Here is a 21,246-nt window from a genome sequence, read left to right as displayed (position 1 = left end):
CCTTCCTCTTGCTTACACCCTAACCCCTTCCTGCCTACCATCATCTCTTTTCCTGAAGCTAGCCAGTGCTGTCTGCCTGGCATTTTCTACTATGCAGCCAGAGTGAGCAATTTAAACCTGAGCCTTTTACTTCTCAGGCAGAGCATAGCCTTAGGTTTCTCCCTAAACCCTGAATCCCACCTGGCCTGGTGCTTTGCTGTCCACCCACCCTCACTGGACATGACTCCCCTTCTTGATCAGCCTGTACACTCCCACTTTCTCTTCATCTCTAAGAGACTCCCTCTATTTCTCCCTCATTGGAGGCCCCCACAACCCAGCCCTCTCTGCCTGCACTGTTTGTAGTACTTTTAATTAGGTATCTGTGCCCTTTGAAGTAAGCAGTAAGCTGTGCTTCAAGACCAGAGGCTGTGTGTTGCTGAGAAAGGGAGCTGAGCAATCAGAAAAGAGCCAGTGCATGGTCATCAGACTGCCTGTGCCCCAACCCCAACTGTTTGATCCCAGCCAGATCAGTCAGGTGACCTCTAAGTTTCTTGGTTGGCTACTTCTAAAAAGATGCAATCATTTGTGAAGTTTGTGGAGGAAATAAATGCTTAATAGTATAGTAATACCTGCTTGCTTCCACTGAGGCTGAGCCCCCACACACACACACACACATACATTGTGTTTGCCATAAGACCCCAGAGGCACCTCAGCTCATGCTTGGATAGTGCAGAGGTGTGAGAAGAAGGTAGTATTGGAGATTAATAGGCAAGAGGCAGGGACCTGGGAAGTAGCTAGAAGTTTAGAAAGAAGTTAAGAAGTTGCTGGGGTTGGTGACGTACGTGGTAGGAACAGTTCTTGGTCAGCTGTGGGGCCGCTGTGCATTTTAAGGAACCCGGAGGATTGCTGTTAACTCTGATGAGAGGCCAGGCTTCTTTGCACCAGTTGTGTATATCCTGAGGCTCCAGACACAGGTTCATGACTGGAGGCAGAAAGGGCATGGAAGTGAGGCCCCAAGATGCCAGGGAAGGGGTCTTGTTCTCTTGGACAGTTTAGAGCTGCTGTGCTTGCTGCTTCTAATGGCAGCGTACAGGATGTGCTTCTCTGTCTTGGGCAGCTGAGGGCAGGAAGGAGTTTGTTTCTGTGTTGGGTGGTTTAGTTATATGCTTTGGTGGAGACTTTGTGCTTCAGGGCAGAGTGCCACTATCCCTGTGGTCCTTAGTCAGAGTCCTGGGGCACTGACTCTATAGCTGGGGAAGAGACCTTTGTTTAGCCAGCCTAGTGATGCAGGTTTTGAGGGACATTGCTGGGTTTTGCTGGTGGAGCCAGGAAAATTGGGTCTACCTGGACTACTTCTCAGAGAGGATGGGAGTTGCAGTCTGGTTCACTCACGTCTGCCCTGCTGTAAATTCTTGAGATACCCAGCTTCCTCAGGACCAGATGAATTCTGGTCCTCTGTCATACACACTGGCACACCACAGGCTCTCTGTCCCTCTTATTTCTCTACTTCAGCCTCGCCTTCTTCCTCCTCCCTACTTAGGTGTTTGTGTGCCCTAGAACATTCTACTTGTCTCTGCCATCAGCAAGGGACACTGGGAGGCAGGGCTTGAGGATTGTTATTCCCTACTCTATGGGAAGCTCCCAAAGAAAATCTGGAACAGTTGGATGAGAACTCAGGACACAGCAGGGCTTCAGGGTGCCAGCCTGGGCTACATAGCAAGATACTGTGTTAGAAAACTGGGGGAGGGAGTGTCTAACCAGAAGTAGGCAATGTGAATAAGCACTAGGCAAGGGTTAAATAGCAAGGACTGTGTATGCTCTGCAGCTAGCATGTATTTTCACCTGGTAAGGCAGGCACTGTCACCCTCATTTTGCTCAGGATTTTGGAGTCAGGTCCAGAACTTGGTTTCTGTTTTGTTTCTTAGTGAATATATTACATTTTTCTGACTTTGGCTTTATGTCCGTGTGTGTGTGTGTGTGTGTGTGTGTGTGTGTGCGCGCGCGCACGCGTGCACGTGTGTGTGGTGTATTGGCAACTTTTGGGAATTTGTTCAATCTACCATCTGGGGATGGAACTCAGATCATCAGGCATGCACAGTAAATGCTGTATCTGCTGAGCCATCTCATTGGGCTGTGATAGTTTTTGGTAACAGGGTTTCTCTGTGTAACCCTGTTGTCCTAGAACTTGCTTTGTAGAACAGGCTAGCCTCAAACTCAGAGATCTACCTCTGCCTCCTGAGAACTGGAATTAAAGGGATGTACCTTCTTGGCTGAGTTTCATCTTCATTGTTGTGAAGGACAGTGGGAAATAGTTGCGACAGCTGCTCCCCTCCAAGAGGAGCTGCCAAATAGTCTGACTTTGTTGGACATGTGGCATATGAGTTCGTGCTAGGCAGAGCTGGGCCATACACTTCCTGGGAAGTGGGGGGATCCAGCCATGATTTCCATACAAATATCTTAAAATCCCACCCAGCTGTCCTAGAAAGAAGTCCAGGCCCTTCCGTCATCTTAGCTATGTCTGGCTTTGCCGCCTTGACCTTGTGGTGAGGAAGACCAGGCTCTCCCGAGCAAGGTGTAGGGCAGATCAGGACAACCTTTGGGCTAACCTGTCTTGTGACTTGCTTGCTGATTTGAGGCTATAACAAAGGGTGCCACACACAAGGGCCACAGGTAAAAGAGACTGAGCAGCTGGGACGGGACAGTGAGTTGTAGAGTCTCATCCCAAGCATCACTCCACCAGCACGAAGGAGAAAGGTCTTAGGAGACTCAGTTAGGCCTTGTTACCCTCTTTGCTTTAGGAGAGAGGTGGATTTACTTAAGCCTGCTGACCTGCCCCAAACTCCAAGAGCATCTCCACACTGTGCCATCATGTCCCTGAAGGGATGATTGCTTAGTAGGACATGGCATTGACACACAAGGCTCCAAGTTTGGGCAAGTTGCAGAGCCTCATTTCCTTTCTGATTCTCTAAAGGAAGAGCCCATGGGTGCTCTCTGGTTGAGACTGGATCAGAAATACAAGCAGTAGGAGTTTCTGGGCACTGCCTCTCCATACCCTGCTGGTTGTTAGAGACACACTGCCATGCTAGCGTCGAGTGACAAGGACAGGAGGGCAGTTCAGACACTTCGGCAGTGCTGCCAAACAGGAGGGCTCAGCTCCCTGGAGTCCTTTTCAGAGACAGCACATTTATACCCCCATTCCCATGATGGGATGATAGCACTGTGCACAGCTGAGGATTGAAAACACTTGAGGCTGTAGCAGTTGGCAGAAAAGAATTTGGACGCTTGTGGCCAACTGGAGCCACTGGGATCAGATTCCTAAGGAAAAACTGAGGGAAAGAAGGAATTGTGAAGGTGTGCTTGCCAGTACTGGCTGTGGGCTCTTGCGAAAGTGGGGTCAAACACCAGAGCAGGAGCCACACTGAAGGTGCAGATGGGGGGAATGCAGGCGTGTGTACTGTGAAAGCGTGATGTTTAGGACACACCGCAGGAAATGGTTACAGTGCCTGCACCAGAACACAGGAGGCCCCCGATGACTTGGTTCCCTATCCAGTATAGCCTTTGAGATTAGGCCTGATGCTAGTCTCTGCGCAGTCTGTACTTTATAGTAACATGCTCAAGTTATTGCAGGTATCTTGTCTTGGGTATCTGATGACAGGGATCCCAAGTCTCACCACAGGGCTCCATCCTCCAGCTTTTTAGCCATGGTGAGTTCCTGGTCTTTGTGCAACCCTAACCATGTTGGGCATGTAATTGGTTCTGAGCCAGAACAGAGTGCTGGTGTGGTCCCTTAGTCTAGCAGGGGTAGGGAGTGGAGCACCTAGCCTTGTCCTGGTACACTAAAGGCTACCCAGTGCCACTAGCCTTCCAGATGCCTCATGGCCTAGTGAGCTGTGGTAGCCTGCTGGTGTGTCCTCATCCTAACCCCAGAGTGCACAGGCTTCTCTGTTTACTGCCTTGAGACTTTCCTGTCACCAAGTTCCCACAGTGGTTGTGGTGTTCGGTCTGCGCCTGCTCCAATGCCTGGCTTTGTACTTCATACCTCCTTACATAACACTTTGGAATCAGCTAATGGTTTCCAAGAAGGTAGACTGAAGAGCATTTTTGTGGTCCTGGCACCTTCCAGGACCACCGCTTTGAAAGCAAAGATTCCCAAAAGCCAGTTGGCCTTGTTGAGAAAGTGTGGCTTGAAAGAGTAATAGCCCATACTACTGACTAGGGCCTCAATGGAGCAGAAGTGGTCTCTGTGCCTGGCTAGAGTCTCCCCAGCCCACTCCAGGACAGCACTTTCTTGTTTGTCATGAGAATCACTTCTGTCCCTGTCACCCCTCATGGGCAGCAGTTGAATACAGGACAATTGTGCTGTCCTGACACTGACTTGATGTATTTAGGGCTCAACTTGCCCCAGAAAGAGAGACCTCAAACATTTGTAGTATTGGAGTAAACATGGCATCCAGTAGGGAGGGACCTCTACTGTTGGGATCCCTGCTGTGTGTCATTGTGGTAGGCATATTTTGAAGTGGAAGTAAACAAAACCTAGATCCCTGCACTCCATGAATTGGCTTGTGTGTGTGTGTGAATGCAGAGAATCAAGAGAACTGGTGTGAGGTGGGCTCTATGTGCCTGCCCCTTGCTGGAATGGGCAGACTTTCGTGGTGGTTGGGAATGAGGAGGTGATATACTGGCTTTTCCTTAGGCCCAGCCTGGAGAATCTGCTACAGTTAAAATGACCATGACTTCATCCTGTTGGCATCTGACAGATGTCACTGGGGGCCAGTATTGGGGAATTTGTTCTTTTCTCCTTGCTGCCTGTGATCAGTGGCTCTGTACCATTTCTCGTTCTGGTTTGTGATGGGCACCATAGATCAGTGACTCACCCTGAGAGCTGACAGTCCAAGTGCAGGCAGGCTCTGTGTGACATGTCTGTGCCATTATTTGAGTTTGTGCCTTCTTTTTTTCTTGTTGTTGTTTTTGTTTTTTCAAGATAAAGTTTCTCTGTAGCTTGGTGCCTGTCCTGGAACTAGCTCTTGTAGACCAGGCTGGCCTCGAACTCACAGAGATCAGCATGCCTCTGCCTCCCGAGCGCTAGGATTAAAGGCGTGAGCCAGTACCACCTGGCAAGTTTGTGTCATCTTAAAGTTGGGATATGTAGTGATGTTGTTGGTTGGTGAAGCAGTTGACTGGACCCTAGGAATACACCATCCTGTGTTATGGTCTGTCACCGGTCCCACCCCCAGGAGCTACCAGTATCTCTGCTGGAACCTAGGCAAATACTGGGGTTGGGAGGTAAAAGAAGGGGGGCATCCTTTTGGCCTAGAGTTCTGAAACTGAGTGGATGAGGCAGTGGGTGTGCCACAAGTGTGAACAATACTAGGAGATAACGAGCTCCCTGCCACATGAGAGTGACTGAGTTCAGCTCTGTATACTCCTTTTGAGTTTAGGGTTGTCATGGAGATACATCTGGTGAGGGTGAAGCAGGAGCCCCAACCTACTGTTGAGTACAGGTTGGTGCTGGGCAGGGGGTTCTGAATCCCCTAGAAGGCCCCATTAAACAAGACCTCCAGTCCCTCACTAGAAGGATAGTATGAAAATCAAGACTCCAGGTGGCTCTTCACAGATGCAGACCACACACCCATGGTGGGGCAATGTGCCAGACACTCCTACTTCTCTGTCTCACGGTGACTGCAGCACTTGCTGCAGGTGCTGTTATGAGGAGTCACTGTTGTTCTTCTGGAAGCTAAAGCTGCTCTGCCTTTTCTAGGAAGTTGGCTCCTACTCCTGCTGAAGTACAAGGAGACATCACAGGCAGGCTAGAAAGTAGGCTTCCTGACGGTGATACTATTGTCAGCACAACTCCTGATGGCCAAGCCCTGCCTAACTCAGCATCGGCCTTTCCCACTCTTTTGTGAAACGTGTCTCTGGGATGTGCTAAGTTCCAGAAAGAGGAGCTAATGCTGACCAGTGCCTGATGGGGTCTGATTCTAAATCAGGAGTATATTCTTTGTGTCAGTACTTAGGAGACTCCTGGGGTTCTAGGCCCAACCGTTGTCCTCATTTCACTGGAGAGAGACAGAGCCCAAGGGACTGTTTCTTCTCCTGGGGTTTAGGGATGCTTATTCTGTCCTCCGTAACAAAGATACATTCCTGCTTTGGCCTCACTGCTCCTATATTTTGTGCATGTTACAATACCCTACCCCCAATTTTTTAACTCTACTAAACTATAATTAACATACAATAGTGGTGTGTGTGTGTGTGTGTGTGTGTGTGTGTGTGTGTGTGTGTGTGTATGCATAGTGGATGGGTGGGTGCATGTAGAAATCTGAGGACAACTGTTTGGGGTCTGTTTTTTCTAGTCACCTTTACATGGGTTTTGGGATCAACTCAGGTGGCTAGGCTTCTATGGCAAGCATCTTTACTTACTGAGTTGGTTATCTTGTTGACCCCTTGGGTTGTTATACCTTCTAAGATGTATTCCCACCAGGAATGTAGGAAAGGCCTAACCTTGGGGGTATGGTGGCACATGCTTATCAGTCATGTCATTGCCCAGGAGGAAAGAGGATCAGAAGTTTGAGGTCATCCACATGAATAAATGGGGGGTAGGGGGAGGAGAGGGAAAGTGCTAATTTGCTCATGCCTTGTCAACATTTTTTAGTTATTCATGGAGTATGTGTTGATTTCTCATGGGAATTTTACTTTGCATTTCCTAATGACTGATGGTGTCATTCTCACCATCTCACTTCTGTGTGTCTGCTTTTCGTATGACGAAAAGTCTGAATGGGCCATTAGCCAGCTGGCCACCCACTATATTTATTTGCCTGATTATTGAATTAAAGGATTCTTGTTACTGTTGTTTTTTGGTTTGTTGGTTTTTGTGGGGTGTGCATGTGTGCAGGTGCATATGTGTGCATGTAACTCAGCTTATATATGAGTGTTTAAGTTAGAGAACGATCAGTAAGAGTTGGTCTTCTACTGGGTGTGTCCTAGAAACTGACAGCAGGTTGTCAGACTGGGTGCTCAGGGAGTCTCCGAATTCCTTGTGAATTTCAGAATCAGCGTGCTGCTTTTCTCAGAAGATTTGCTTGAATTGACATTGATCTTGAGTTGACTGTTGAATTTTGAAAAGTGGTGTGTTGTGATGCAGAACCTTGGTCTCTGCACTGACTGACATCTGCTTTATTTTCTCAGCTATGTTTACAGGTTTTCAGTGTTGAGCTTTTAGATGTAGTAAAATTCATCTGTAAATATTTATCTTGATAATTCTTAAAGAATTAAATTTAACATTTATTCATTTATTTTGTGCATGTTCACATATGTGGAAGTCACAGGACAAGCTGGAGGAGTCAGTTCTCTTTGGTATGGGGATTAAACTCAGATTGTTAGGCTTGGTGGCACATACCTTTACTTGCTGAGTCATCTCTTGGGCCCTTCATATTTACTTGCTCTTGTCAGTAGGGATTGGCTTGGAGTCTAACTTGAACCTGTGGTGGAAATGCTCCATCTTATAGCTTTGCTCAGATGCCCTAAGATCTTCCCAAGGACTAACCTGTACTTGGGGTGTGATGATCACCCCTCATTCCTGTTTGGAAGACCTGTCTTTTTCTTGCCAGAACCTCCTGTCCAGAGCTGAGTGGAAGAAGTGATCACTCATTTCTTGTACTGCTCTGAGGGAAGACACAAGTAAGATCTTGCTGAAGTGAGGCAGATTCTCTCTCTGCCTAGCAGTTGGGTTTCTCCAGGGCCAGCTGCCTTGCCGCCCATGCTGTCTGTCTGGTTTGTGCTTTTCCTTTTGGTTTTCTCTATCCACTTACCCTGCGTTTCCGATGATAGCCACCTGCCCCATCTCGTCTTCCTCTGCTGCTTTCCTTGCTTACCTGTTCACACAAGTGTCCTCACCTTACTGGAAAGACATGGACAACATGGAGGCAGGATGTGCCATCTGCACAGGGTCAGCAGGTGAGGTTGGTCATGAGCCTGATGTATGGAGAGACACATGTCCTGCTTGCTGGGTGCAGCTCCTGGTGCTTAGTCCCTGGGCAGGGAGCTGCCTTGTGTGGGTGGACCTTCCATGTGAACTGTGTAGTGCACTCTGTGCTACTGGTCTCAGGGAGACAGGGCTATATTGACACTGTTCAGACCTTGATCCATGGGGATGGAGACGCCATCCATATTCATAAGATATATGGCCTTCTAGACTGCAGGATTCATATAGAATAGCTTATGTTCAGGGTTTTTTCATTTTTAGGTTTTTCGTTTGTTTTTTTAACTATTTCTTACTTTATTTTTATTTTTTGAGACAGGATCTCTTTGTAGTGTTAGGTAACCTGGAACTTGCTATGTAAACTAAACTGGACTCAAAGTCATAGACATCCATCTGCCTCTGCTTTCCTTGGGACTTATTTATGTGTATGAATGTTTTGCTCACATGTGTGTCTGTGTTACCACGTGTGTACCAGTTGTGCTCTGAGGTCAGTAGAGGGCATTGGAGCCTCTTGAATGGTTATGAGTGGTTGTGAGCCACCATGTGGGTGCTGGAAAGTAGAACCCTGGTCTTCTGCAAGAACAAATGCTCTTAACTGTTGAGCATCTCTAGTTTGGTGTTGTATTTTTGTTTTCTAGCACTTCTCACCTCCACATATTAGAGATGGAGGGTCTCTCTCTGTAGTCTGGGCTAGCCTTAAACTCACTCTCCTGAGTGTTGGGATGACAGGCATGTAACACCACAGTAAGCTAACAGGCTGTGTGTTGGTGTTTGTGCATGTGCAGGAATGAGTGTGTGCACATGCATGTGGAGATAAGAGGAGTCACTTGTTGTTGTTGTTGTTGTTCTTATTTTTGAGGCAATATGTCTTATTAGCATGGAGCTTGCCAAGTAGGCTTGACTGACTAACCAACGAACCCCAGGGACCTGCCTGTACCCCACCTCTATTGCTGGAATTGTAAGCACACACAATTATTTCTCTGGCTCCCAAGTAGGCTATTTGAAACAACTTTTGAAAGTATAAAATTCTTCAGAAAAGTACAAGCTGTAAAAGTTATTTACATAAATAATACTTATTTATGTGTATGATGTGTGAGCTGCCCTGGAGGCCAGGCCTGGTTCCTGTGGGTGCAAGCAGCCCAGGTAGTGCACAACATGTTGTCTGTGGCTTCCCACGTTCATGGGAGAGAAACTGGGCTTAGGTCCTGCTTTGGGCTGGTGCAGGATGCCAAGTGACTCCCACCATCTGCTCCTGATCAGCCCAGGTGTGTGCACAGCCTCACTGCCTGTGCTCAGCTGGCTCAGGAGCCTGCTTCCTAACAGTTCCTGGAAAGCTGGCTCGCTCTTGTTTGAGATCTGTCTTGTGTACAAGGTGTAGACCAAGTACTGTGTTCCTTCCTCTGGTGTTGGGCCATTTCCAGTCTCCTAGAGCTGGTGTTCTTAGCAACTCTTCCTATCAAAGAGAGGCCAGGTGGAGGAACCCCACTCAGCCTTTTGTCTTCACCAGGACCCTTCTGTGAGGATTGATGGCATAAATGGAAAGTTGTGCCTGGTTTGCAAGCTTTCCAGTTACATGGGTGGAGCAGTGGCAGACTCACAGATAACATTTGGGGCAGCTCAGTACACTCATGAAGGACCTGTGGACTGGATCCACGGTTTGGAGAATTTACTTTGCTTTCTCTGTTCCTGACCAAAAGCCAAAGGGGAGGGAGGGACAGTATAGGTTTTGTGTGAAGACAGATCTGCCTCCTCTGCCTTTCTCTTTGTTTTTAGGTAGCTTCTGTTACTGAATAGGCTAGCTATGCATGCTGCTGTTCCAAGCTTTGGGCTTCCTTCTCCTGGGTGCTGTATAGTGTACAATAAGTGGTCTGCATGCTGTTTGCACCCAGACTGGGTTCCTTATCTCCTGGGCCAGGTAGTGGCTTGCTCTGCCTGTCAGTCAGTGGTCTTTCTTTTGCTGGGCAGGCAGGGCCACTTAGTGACAGGCTACTTAGGTGCTGGCTATCCCTTGGGAGTAGGTGGGTCCTATTGATAGGGAAAGACTTTTATAACTGCTGACAGTGTTTGTGGTACCCTACCTCACTGTCCTTTTTCTGAGAAGCTGCAAGTAGGAAACCTGGCTCCAGTGAGTTTGAGGTGTTCACCGGGTCCTAGTGGAGAAATCTGCCTTAATCAGGCATCCCAGGAGCTCACTCGATCCATGAGGCTGATGGCCCTGGGGACATGCACCCCAACAGGCTCCCCGACTCATCCAGGTATAAGCCAAAGAAGAGCAAGAAACTGTTTCTTCCAGACCATGTCCTGCAGCACCCATTCTGTTTGTGGGTGTCCTTAACAATGTCAGCTGGGGGACAGAGTGCCGGGCTCAGCAGGGAGTGCACAGCACACTGAAGGCTCACAGATTGCCTGCTTCTGGTGCCATCTGTGGCGTGTTTTGGTTTGGAAGGCGCAGCTTGCTTGCTGATCAACACTTCCAGAATCTTTTGAGTTCAGTGGGCTTTAAAAATTTTTGTCTAGACCATTTTTCATTAAAAGAAAAAGAAAAAAAGCCACCAAAAAAACCCACAAAGACACTGTGTGTTGGTCTTTCAAAAGTCTTTGGTGCTGAAGCTTCACTCAGCTCCTGGGCAGGTCCTGAGGACTGTGCTGCACAGATGTGGCTGCAGGGGCTGCTGACAGACTGTGCCTGGGAGTGTTGGTGAGGCACTAGGCCATCAGCATGGTTCTTAGACCATCACTGTATATGTCAGCTTAGAGATACTGTTGGGTATGAGCTGTGCTGGGATCTGCCTGGTCCTAGTTCTTCATTAGCCCTTCAGGAGAGGCAAATGACACAGCACTGAGACCATTTGGAGGGACTTCACACAACTTCAGGAAGCTATTAACTATGTGCTTCTCTGTTGTTGCAAGTCGGGGTGAATACATTACAGGGTGCTAGCTGGATGCACCCCACACACTCAGGAAAGCAGGTTGTGCATGGTGGACAGAACCTTATCAGGCCAGTGGGAAGAGATTTTTGCCTTCTGTGTTCCATGTGTACCTCCCTGCCCTTCATGGGCTCAGTTTCCTTGCTGTACAATGAAGCTGCACAGTCCTTGGGTCCCATTAGTGCTAGTGCCTCTGGGGTACACAATGGCAACTGCCAGCATCTGGGATTTGGGGAAAGAGGGGGTGGTGAGCTGACCTGTGGGGACATTGGAACTCTAAGTGTTGGTGTCTCAGTTCCATGTTTCAACTTGTGACTGGAATTTCCCCACGGGTAGTCATTTCTTAGGTCCCAGGGCTTTACCAGCACAACCCTGAAATATGAATCTGATGGTGCTGTTCTAATCGTAGAACCAAGATTTACCATGAGGCCTGGTGTCTCCTGTTGGGATTTATTTTAACAAGAACTTCAAGCCTTTGTTGGGAATGGAGTTTGCAAAGATAGTCTGGTCATCTGGAGAGTCCAGAATGTGGCCACTGAATGGCCTTCCACTTTGTACTGCTCAACTGAGGATGGTGAGGAGCAACTGGAAGGAGGCGGGGCTGGGTAGACCGCATTTTCCACAGGATAATGTGGCTTGGCTTAAACACCCCTCCATGAGATGCCCCTGCTCCCATCTTGGTGTCCTCTACCTGGCCTCATGTACCACATGATGGTAGTATTTGCAATCCCTTTGCCTTCAGGTAAGAAATGAGGGCCCATTCACCCCTCAGCTTGCCAATTCCTTGCTTGGCCTACAGCCCCAAGAACCTAGACAAAGCTGTGCAGGTATCCTTCCTACACTTGCCTCTTCCTGCACACAGAAGTACTTAAGTTAGTACTATCCACCTTGGGACTCTGTGTGAATCCTGTTAGAGACCTGCCTCTAGTTGGGCCCTGGTGAGCTTTCAGATTACCATAACTCCTGGGGGTACATTACTTTTTGGCTCCAGTCTGTCAGTAGCTCAGGAGCCTTCAGGGTTTTATGAGGTGCTCTTGGAGTCTCCACAGATGGATGGCCTTGTAGTCTGACTTCATGTAGCCTGGAGGCATTGGCAGGTGAGCGCTCACTGTACCTCCAATCTCCCAGAGTTTCCTAGAGCCAGAAAGACTCTAGCATAAAAGTAGAGGGAGGAGTAGTCACTGCTTCTGATGGGTGCCACTTGCCATTTCTGGTGCTTGACAGTGCTGGACCTGGTGTTTTCTGCCTGGCTTGTTTCTCTTCCTCAGACTCACAGTGAGGTGAGCCCCAGGTGTCATGGGTTTGCCTAGCAGAAGTTGTGAGCAATACAGGCTGTGGTCTCATGATGAGGGAGGGCCTTTCTGCTTCCCTGGTTCTTGTGATGTAGGTCCGTGCCTGATATTAAGTATATGCTTCCTGTTACCATGGCGAAATGCCTTAGCACAATCAATTTAATGTTTTGGTGGTGGTGATGGTGGTGTTTGTTTTTGTTTTTGTTTTGCTTGTCATACATTGATTGAAGTGGGGGCATGGCAGCCAAGAAGGGGGATATAGGACAAAGAACCTCAGGTCTCCTTAGGCCATGCACCCAGTGGCCTGGGCTCTTTCTTATGGCTCCATTCATAAATATTCATGTTTCATCTGGGCCTGTGGTGGTTCCTTGCCCCATCTTTGTATGACCACCACAGAGATGCTACCTGCTTCCCTGGTGCTCCTGCTGGCCACTACAAATAGGCCTCCCCATGGGCATTTGAGCCACTGTGTGCAGGCAGGTATTACCACAATGGGTGCCCAGAAATGCAAATAATAGAATGGACAGGGCCTGTGACTGATAAGGAAAGAAGGGGGAGGCACACTTGGCCACACTGCTTGCTAAGGAAATACAAATTGATCTGTGCCTATCCATCTGATGAACAAGTGCATAGCTCAAGGCCTGGTACCTGAGCTCTCCTGTGGTAGAGCTTTAGCAGAAAGTTTGGGCATATTTGGACATTGGGAATGAGTCACAAAGGACAAAGAACCAGGCTATTCCTAACAGCAGCTATAAATGACCCTCAGGCCTTCAACATGTGCTCTGTGAGCAACATATCTACCCTGAAGCTGTCCTTCGAGGCACTGCCACAGGTTCCCCAAGCAGAGTCAGAACAGTACCTGTGAGATGAGTGGATGAGTGTTGACACACAGATACATGGAACAACCAAGATAACACCGGTGGTCTGTTATGGTGGTAGCAGTGGATTAGCCCTGACAGCCTTGTCCTAATAGCAGAACACCTGAGCCTGCCTGCCCACATCACTTCTTCCAGCTCATCCTTCACTGCTTTCTACCTAGGCAGGTTAGCTAGCCTGCCCTGGCCACTGCTGTGATGCATGATCACTTGACTGACTCCAAAGTGTGGCCCCCGCAGTGTGGGCCTTACAGGTGTGGCAGGTGGTTCCTCGGGTGAGTGACCTGCAGCTGCAAGGGGACACAGAGGATATGGCGTTTTCTTCAGGGCCTTCTGGAAGCCCACACTGATAAGGGGGCCCCTCAGTCAGGGTAGAACCATGGGACACTGAGCACCTAGGCAAAGACCCCTTAAACTCAATCTGTGCAGCCCATAGTAGACACTTTGACTGCACAGCTGAGCATTTCTGATGCACCAACCCAACACCTGGTTCCCCAGGTGTTCTGTCCCCTTCTCCTGTCTGAGAGCAGGATGGTATCTGCCCAAGGACAAGGACTCTCTGTGCTGCCAGGCTACTGGGTCTTGGGCAGAGTCCTCTCTGCAAGGACTGCTGATCAGGACTATATGGGAACGTAGGGCTCTAAATATACCAGGGTGAGGTCATTGGGTGGAGATGAAGCCATGGAATAAGCTCTGGAACCCGGTGGTACTGGGATCCCAGGCCAAGGAACACTGACTTTGCCTTCCCTTGGGAATGACCTCCTCATAGCACACTCTTTGCATGGAATCCCTCCCTATCTCATGTCAGAGTATAGGAGCCATGTCTGTAGACAGGCCAGCCACCCCTGGAGCAACAGAGCCAGTGTCATAACAGCCATCAGGATGTGTTACAGACCTAGTCTCAGACAAAATTGGAGGCCTTTGTTCCCCAATGAGGGGACTAGCTTGTCCGGATATCTTGTGAAAGACTGTGGAGCAGCGTAAAGGGCTGCTGTCTGCTCTGAGCTCCCTACAGTTTCTCTCCCAGGAGTCAGAGCCCTGAGGAAAGGAGGCATAATGACTGCCTTCAGCTAGAAATAGGCAGACTAGAAAAGCTGGGGAATCCTGGGTCCTACAGATTGTCTGCCTCCTGGTCTAGGGACCAACCTGGTACCTCACCTAGCAGACATGACTAAGGCGTGGACTGGAGACAGGAACAATTCTGGGTTACCCATGTGAGTCAGAACTAATGTGAGTAGGATTCCCGGGACTGGTATTGAAGGTGGAGGGAGGGCTCGGGAGCCCAGGGACATGGTATCCGTGAAGCTAGGAACAACCTTTAGGTGACATCAAGTAAGAAAATAGGGATCCTGACCTGTATGAGTAGGGAATGGATCCTCCCCAAGAGTCTTCAGGAAGGAGGAAGTTCACTGTCCCAGGCTATGGGTGGGCAAGATAATCAAAACATTCTGGGTAGTAGCCAGCAATTGGTCAGCAACAGAAGACTGACACTACTGACCTGCAGGTTATCTTCTGGTCACTGGGTTGTTTGTAGTGTGCCAAGTAGAACAGCCTCCTGGGAGCTAGCTGACACCCCTCCCCCAAATGCTGGAGTCGCTGCTTGGCACCCAGAAACAGTCTACAGGGGAGTGGACTGCAGACCCACTTACAATGGCAAGAAAAGGCCTAAGTGACCCTTGGCAATAATATGAGACTGTGTAGAGAGGGTCATGCATGCCTGTGTGTGACATTCAGCGACTGGCCTGGCCTAATGAGTGCGTACCTGGTTCTACCTGGGGATGTGCATTTTTCCTTGTGACCTGGTGTGCCAGGTGTATGCTGTCGGTGAAGAGGGCTTAGGGCTGTGGCCAGCCAGCTTGGCTACCAAGAACCTGCAGTGCCATGGCACTACCACCCTGTGGGGTTCTTCAGTCTGCAGGTGGATTGATTACCTACCAGGTAGGTAGGTATGTGTCTTGAGAAGTGTTTAAACAGAGAAACTCTTCATTTTGATAGGTTCAGTTTGTTAGTAGTTTTCTTTGACAGTTGGTGCTCAGGAGCACCTATCATCCCACAGTTGCAGATACTCTCCTGCACTTTTTAGAACTTGGTTTTAGCTTGCCATTTAGGTTTGGAGTTCACTGAATTTTCCATATGCATGTGTGTGGAGCACATGTGCACACATGCATAAGGAGACCCAGGTTAGTGCTGGGAATCATCACTCACTCCTCCACCTGTTCATTGAGACACATCTCTGAATCAAACCTGGAGCTCGCCAACACAGCTAGTCTTACTAGCCAGTTTGCTCTAGGGACCCCATCTTTTCCTTCCAAAGCTGGAATTGCAGGTGGGCTGTCCTGCCACTTGGCAGGTCCATGGGTTATGACTCTTATGTGTCACAGCAAGTTCAAGTGCCACTCTGACCATCTCAGCCCATGTGTCATCGATGCTTTGTCGTATTTGCTGGTTGGTGTCTGCTTTCTGAAATAGCCCTCCTGGGTACACAAAAGCTATCCCCACTTACTGTATTTGTCAGTGTGGCTGTGCTGCTGGGATGTCCAGTCATATCAGTCATAGCTTTTTGGTCCTACCGTCTCTGGAATGACAGCCCTGGCACCTTCCCTGTGAGCCTTCCATGTTTGAACAAGTCAGTGATGTATGGAAGGGCAGGCCCTTCTTGAGTGGGATCCCAAATATGAGCCTGTGAATTGTTAACCTCCCTGTTGCGGTGAAGCTCAGTGCTAGTGCTAACCCTGCCTGTTCCACACAGAGCCTCTCAGTGTCTCTGGCCTTCTTTCATGTTCTTAAGGCTGCATTGCTGCTCAGGTGTTGTGCTCCAGAGTCCCTCCTTCTGGCCATGTGACATACATCTTATAGTCTGTGACATCCTGCTTTATTCAGAGACTCTCTCTGAAGACCTTGAGAAGGTCATCAGGTTGACTAGTTTATTGTGATCATCTTGCTTTGTGTGTTATATGTGGTAATTCCTCCAGTCATTGTCCAGAAGTCTCACAGCAAAGCTGTCTGTCAGACCAGGGGCAGGTCTCTTTTCATGGCAGTGGGTGGGTGAGTGTGTGCATATGGGAGATGGTAAGCAGGGTTTTGATGGTGCCCAGTGCTGTCACCTTGGAAAGCCCTGGGCTGCTGGGCTTTCAGTGGGAGAGGGCAGAGCCCTGAGCTGATAATGTGGTTCTTGTTCTTCAGATCCGGAACATGGTTGCAGTATTGGAAGTGATCTCCAGTCTGGAGAGATACCCCATCACCAAAGAGGCACTAGAGGTAAGAGCCCTGGCCCAGCCTTGGGCAGAATGGGAGATGAGGGTAGCCCCCAGCCACCTTCTTCCTGTGGCTTAGGCTCTTGGAGTCCTTCAGGGGACCCAGTGGGCAGTGTATCCAGAACATCAGCCTTCCCACAGAACTCTTCAAGAACGAAGGTTTCTGATTTCACTGCTGGGCTCCTTCCCATACCCTGCACACCTCATACCATTTCCGGGACATGGCCTGAACTGTGCTTTATTTAGGCAACTAGTTAGTGGCCCTGTCCTTTATTTGAGGATCTTAGGCTGTGAAATGTGCTCACCCAGACACCCTGGCAGAGCAGCTGTGTGGCCGTGAAGGCACAGACTCTACAAGTTCCAGGAGCCAGTGAACCTGTTTCTGAGGAAGCCCCCTGGGTCCCCAAACTAAGGATTCATGCTGCTACATAGTGCTGGACACACCCAAGCTATATCCAAGAAGCTGGCAGTTTGGGGGCAAGTAGGGAAAAGGTAAACCAGGAAGGGTAAGCTTACCGGCTTAGCTTCCTTGTCCTGCTAGCTATGTCCTTATTCTATAAGCATGTATCACTCTCTTGGTTGTAGGAGACACGACTGGGGAAGCTAATCAATGATGTCCGCAAGAAAACTAAGAATGAGGAGCTGGCCAAGCGGGCCAAGAGGCTTCTGCGGAGCTGGCAGAAGCTCATTGAGCCTGTACACCAGAATGAGGTGGCACTACGGGCACTGGCAGGAGCTGCAGGCTCTGCCAACGGGGGCGCACACAACTGCCGGCCGGAGGTGGGAGTGGCCAGCACACCCAAGAGCATCCACGACCTGAAGAATCGCAACGACATCCAGAGGCTCCCTGGGCAGCGACTAGACAGACTGGGTAGCCGTAAGCGCAGGGGGGACCAGCGTGATCTGGGCCACCCGGGGCCACCCTACAAAGTTTCCAAATCTAGTCCTGACCCACTAGTCCCCAATGCATCCCCTCTTCCCACTAACGGGATCAGTGGGAGCCCAGAGAGCTTACCCAGCCCTCTGGATGGTAGTGGGCACATGGGCTCTGATGGCAGCCGCCTGGAGCCCAGCGAGAACGAGAAGCACAGCACCAAGATCCCTGTGAATGCCGTGCGGCCGCGCCCCAGCTCCCCTGGCCTGGGCAAGCCCCCCATGCCCTGCCTGCAAACCAAGACTGCGCAGTTGCAGCATCTGGACAGGGCGGATGAGCCGCCAGGCCCTCCCCATCCCAGGGGGGCCTCTCGTTGCTCCTTCAGCCCCCGGAACTCACGGCACGAAGGCTCCTTTTCCCGGCAGCGGAGCTCGTACACAACGAAGGGCCCCATGTCCAGCCCCTCCTCACGTCCCCAACCACTGGACACCATACAGGTGCCCTCCCCACTCCCACTGGCCCAGCCATCCACACCCCCTGTGCGGCGGATGGAGCTGCTGTCCAGCGCTGAGAGCCCTGTACACTGGCCAGAGCAGCCCGAGGGCCACCCGCGGCTAACAGGGCCATCCTGCAGGGTTGGGTTGTCGCCAGACTCCTCCAAGGCGGACAGTGATGCTGCCTCTTCGGGTGGCTCGGACAGCAAAAAGAAAAAGAGGTACCGACCTCGAGACTACACGGTGAACTTAGATGGGCAGGTGCCTGAGGCAGGCGTCAAACCTGTGCGGTTAAAAGAGCGGAAGCTCACCTTTGACCCCATGACGAGACAGATCAAACCTCTGACCCAGAAAGAGCCGGTGCGGGCTGACAGCCCCGTACCCACAGAGCAGCCACCTAGGACAGAACTGGACCAGCAGGAGGCCAAAGCCAGTCTCCAGAGTCCTTTTGAGCAGACGAACTGGAAGGAGCTGTCACGCAACGAGATCATCCAGTCCTACTTGAGCCACCAGAGCAGCTTGTTGTCATCGTCTGGTGCGCAGACCCCAGGCGCGCACCACTTTATGGCCGAGTACCTGAAGCAGGAGGAGAGCAGTCGGCGAGGAGCCCGCCAGCCCCATGTGCTGCTGCCGCTGCCCATGCCTACTGACCTCCCGGGGCTCACTCGGGAAGTCATGCAGGACGATCTGGACAGAATCCAGGCCCAACAGTGGCCAGGGGTAAACGGGTGTGAGGACACACAGGGTAATTGGTATGACTGGACGCAGTGCATATCGCTCGACCCACATGGCGACGATGGGCGCTTGAACATTCTGCCTTATGTCTGCTTGGACTGAGCACTTGGCCTGGTCATCAAGTGCATTCTCACCTTGCAGGGGCTAGGCTGGCCAGCCGGGAGGTCGGGCATGAGGCTCGCTCTCCACCCTCCTTTTGTGAAATGCTGCTATCAGTTTACTAACGATTGCAAAGGAAGGGCCGCTCAGAGGGCAGACGGCAGAGGGAGTTCAGAACTCTATAGCAAGCCAGCTATAAAGCGTTAGTCCCCCACCCCAGAAGAGGTGCAAAGTACCGAAGGTGGGGACCTCAGTGGCAGGCAGGCACAGGAACCCTGTGGGAGAGGTTACCTTAATAGCAACAGACGCACATCTCATCTCTGCATCTCCTGCTCTTTGGCTCTGGTGTCTCTGAGGTACAGGCCACTTCTCTGGCCTCTGTCTAGCCAGTGTTTTCTTTCCTTCGTGTTGTGCGCTAGAAGCTTCTCTGCTGTGGTAAGCCCTGGCATTGGGCGGGTGGGCCAGCTTCACCCACACTGCACAGATGCCCACCCATTTGTATATGGTTTCAGTTCAACCCCAGTTCTTAAAGAAATGCTGCAGAAACTTCAATTTTCTCATTTATTTCATCCTCTTTTCCACCTGACCACCAGCCAAATGACTTTTCCTTTCTTCTCTTTTCCTCTTCACATCTCTAGAAATGCCATCTTTCTAGAGCCCTCAACCCACAAAGTTCCCGAGGGTGCTACTGGCATGAGTTGCCCTGCTGTTGCCCTGCTGGGCGAGGGGAGAGCCGTCTGTTCGCTGGAAACACTCATAACCATTCCTTTAGATTCGTTTGCCTTATGGTTGTCATAAACGCGATTTGCAAAAACAAAGAGCCTTAGTGAATGTACAGTACCTAGACTTCTGCGTCTGCGCAGAAGGGAGCAACTTTGCTATTTGGTCCAGTAAGTGGACACCTTGTGATATAAATGTGGAAATAAAAAAAAAAACATTTGCACAAACCAGTTTTTGAGTCATTTCTCATTTTACACTTGTACTTGGTCTTTTCCTGGAGCCCATAGCCACACCACTGTGCCCAGTCTTGGTGGCATCCCATTAGCTTGCTTCTGTGGCAGCAGGCAGGGCCTTCCTACCTGCCTTTCATTCATTTAGGGTCAACGACATCATCCACCCAGAGAAGCCCCCTTCTGCAGGCTGTGTAGCTGATGACACCTTCCCTGCCCACCAGTATTTTGTGACATGGCAAGGCCCTGAGCAGCACTCCGGCTGAGTGCATAGAACTGTCTAGTTTTCTCCTCTCCCCGAAATCAATAAGCCAGGATTGGGTTTCCGGTTTTTTTTTTCCCCACTGAGATAGATAATCTGTTTAATTTCATAGACGAGCAGTTAGTTACCCATAAAACAGCTGCATGGGGTCAAGTTCTAGAACATTTCCTTCTGATTTTAGGACCACAGCCAACCCAGAATCACAGGTTTTTGGTTTTCTGTTTGTTTGTTTGTTTTGGCTTTTTTTGTTTTGTTTTTTTGTTTTGAGAGCCAGTACAGATTTCCAAGGCTTGGTGCAGGATGGTACCACTCCCATTAAAGGCCCTTTTGAGGAGGTGGAACCCAGCTGTGTGGCCCTGGGCCCCTGGACCAGTGTTCACTCGTGAGCGAATGTTCCTATTGTGAGATGAAAAGGCCTTCACAAAGTTGCCAGGGTCAAATCCAATAGGAGATAAAAGCAACCAAAACCCAGGTGGTGACGAAAGGCTGTGTACCCAGCTGGAGGGCATTAGGGTACGTACGTACAGAGGCTGGCGTCCTGTCACCGGCTTATTGTCTCAGACCCGGGCTTTGAAAACAGGTCCTTACTACTCGGATCCCAACGCGCAGAGACTGCCACACCTGTGTTGAGTGTCCAGCAAACCCCAAGGGGGTACACATGCGCTACCTCGAGAACAGGGATGAGCTACAAACACACCCCCGGCACTTGGGCTGCCGTTTTCTAAACTGCTAATAAAGACACTGTAAAGGAGAAAGTCGAGGTCGGTGAGGTGGCTAAGCGGATACACGCTTGCTGTGAAGCCAGAGGACATGAGTTCTGTCCCCGAACACACCTGGTGGAAGGAGACAACAGACTCAAGTCCTCCTCTGACCCCACCCTCTCACATACATGAGTCCTCTCACACACTCAAGTCCTCCTCTGACCCCACCCTCTCACACACATAAGGGACCGGAACAACTCCCACAGTCACTTGAAAGCACACGATCTTCGAATCGAGTTTTGTCGCTAGTACGACGACGCTGAAGTCTTGTCCTGCCTCGGGGCTCTCGCCAGCAGTCTTCAGCCCGGTCAGAGGGCTCTGCAGACAAGTGTCGCAGGAAACGCCCCGCCTGGGTTGTCAGGGGAAGGTGACACCTACCACACAGCTTCTGAGGACCGGCGTCCTCCAGAGGCTTGGCTGCAATCGGCGTCTTTTCTCCAGAAAGATCTTTTGTTAATCCTGTTCGCGCCCTAGGCATCCCGCTTTACCAGCCACAAGTGGGCGGACACGCGTCGCCCCGCCAGTCACGGGAGCGCGCAGCGCTCCGCGCACGCGCGGCGCCCACGGCGCGCCTTCCGGAAACCTTCCAAGTGGGGTGGGGCCCTCGTCGGAGACGTGGTTGCGGACGCGTCGGCGGGCTGGCGGTGATGACGCGAGGGAGGCAGCCAATGGCGAGCGGCGATGACGCGCAGGCCCGGAAGCCAATGGTGATCGGCGCCTGTCGGCGCGCCCGCCCCCGGCCCGCGTCGGGCTGTCGTCCGGCGGGAAG

At 50.5% G+C, this 21,246-nt stretch overlaps 1 protein-coding gene across 1 annotated transcript in view; it reads left to right on the top strand.

Moving 5' to 3' along the window:
- Positions 1-19,454, top strand: part of Med26 (mediator complex subunit 26) — a 37,481-nt gene extending 18,027 nt beyond the window's left edge. Inside the window, exons 2-3 of the mRNA XM_048442802.3 lie at positions 16,232-16,306; positions 16,888-19,454. Coding sequence (XP_048298759.3) covers positions 16,232-16,306; positions 16,888-18,507 — 1,695 coding nt within the window. The 3' untranslated portion in view covers positions 18,508-19,454. The remainder of the gene's footprint in view (positions 1-16,231; positions 16,307-16,887) is intronic.
- The last annotated feature ends 1,792 nt before the right edge of the window (positions 19,455-21,246 follow it).

Source organism: Myodes glareolus, chromosome 23, assembly GCF_982192425.1.
Source record: "Myodes glareolus chromosome 23, mMyoGla1.1, whole genome shotgun sequence".
Taxonomy (NCBI): domain Eukaryota; kingdom Metazoa; phylum Chordata; class Mammalia; order Rodentia; family Cricetidae; genus Myodes; species Myodes glareolus.
Note: the sequence above shows the minus strand (reverse complement) of the source record. Positions and strands in the feature narration are given on the sequence as shown.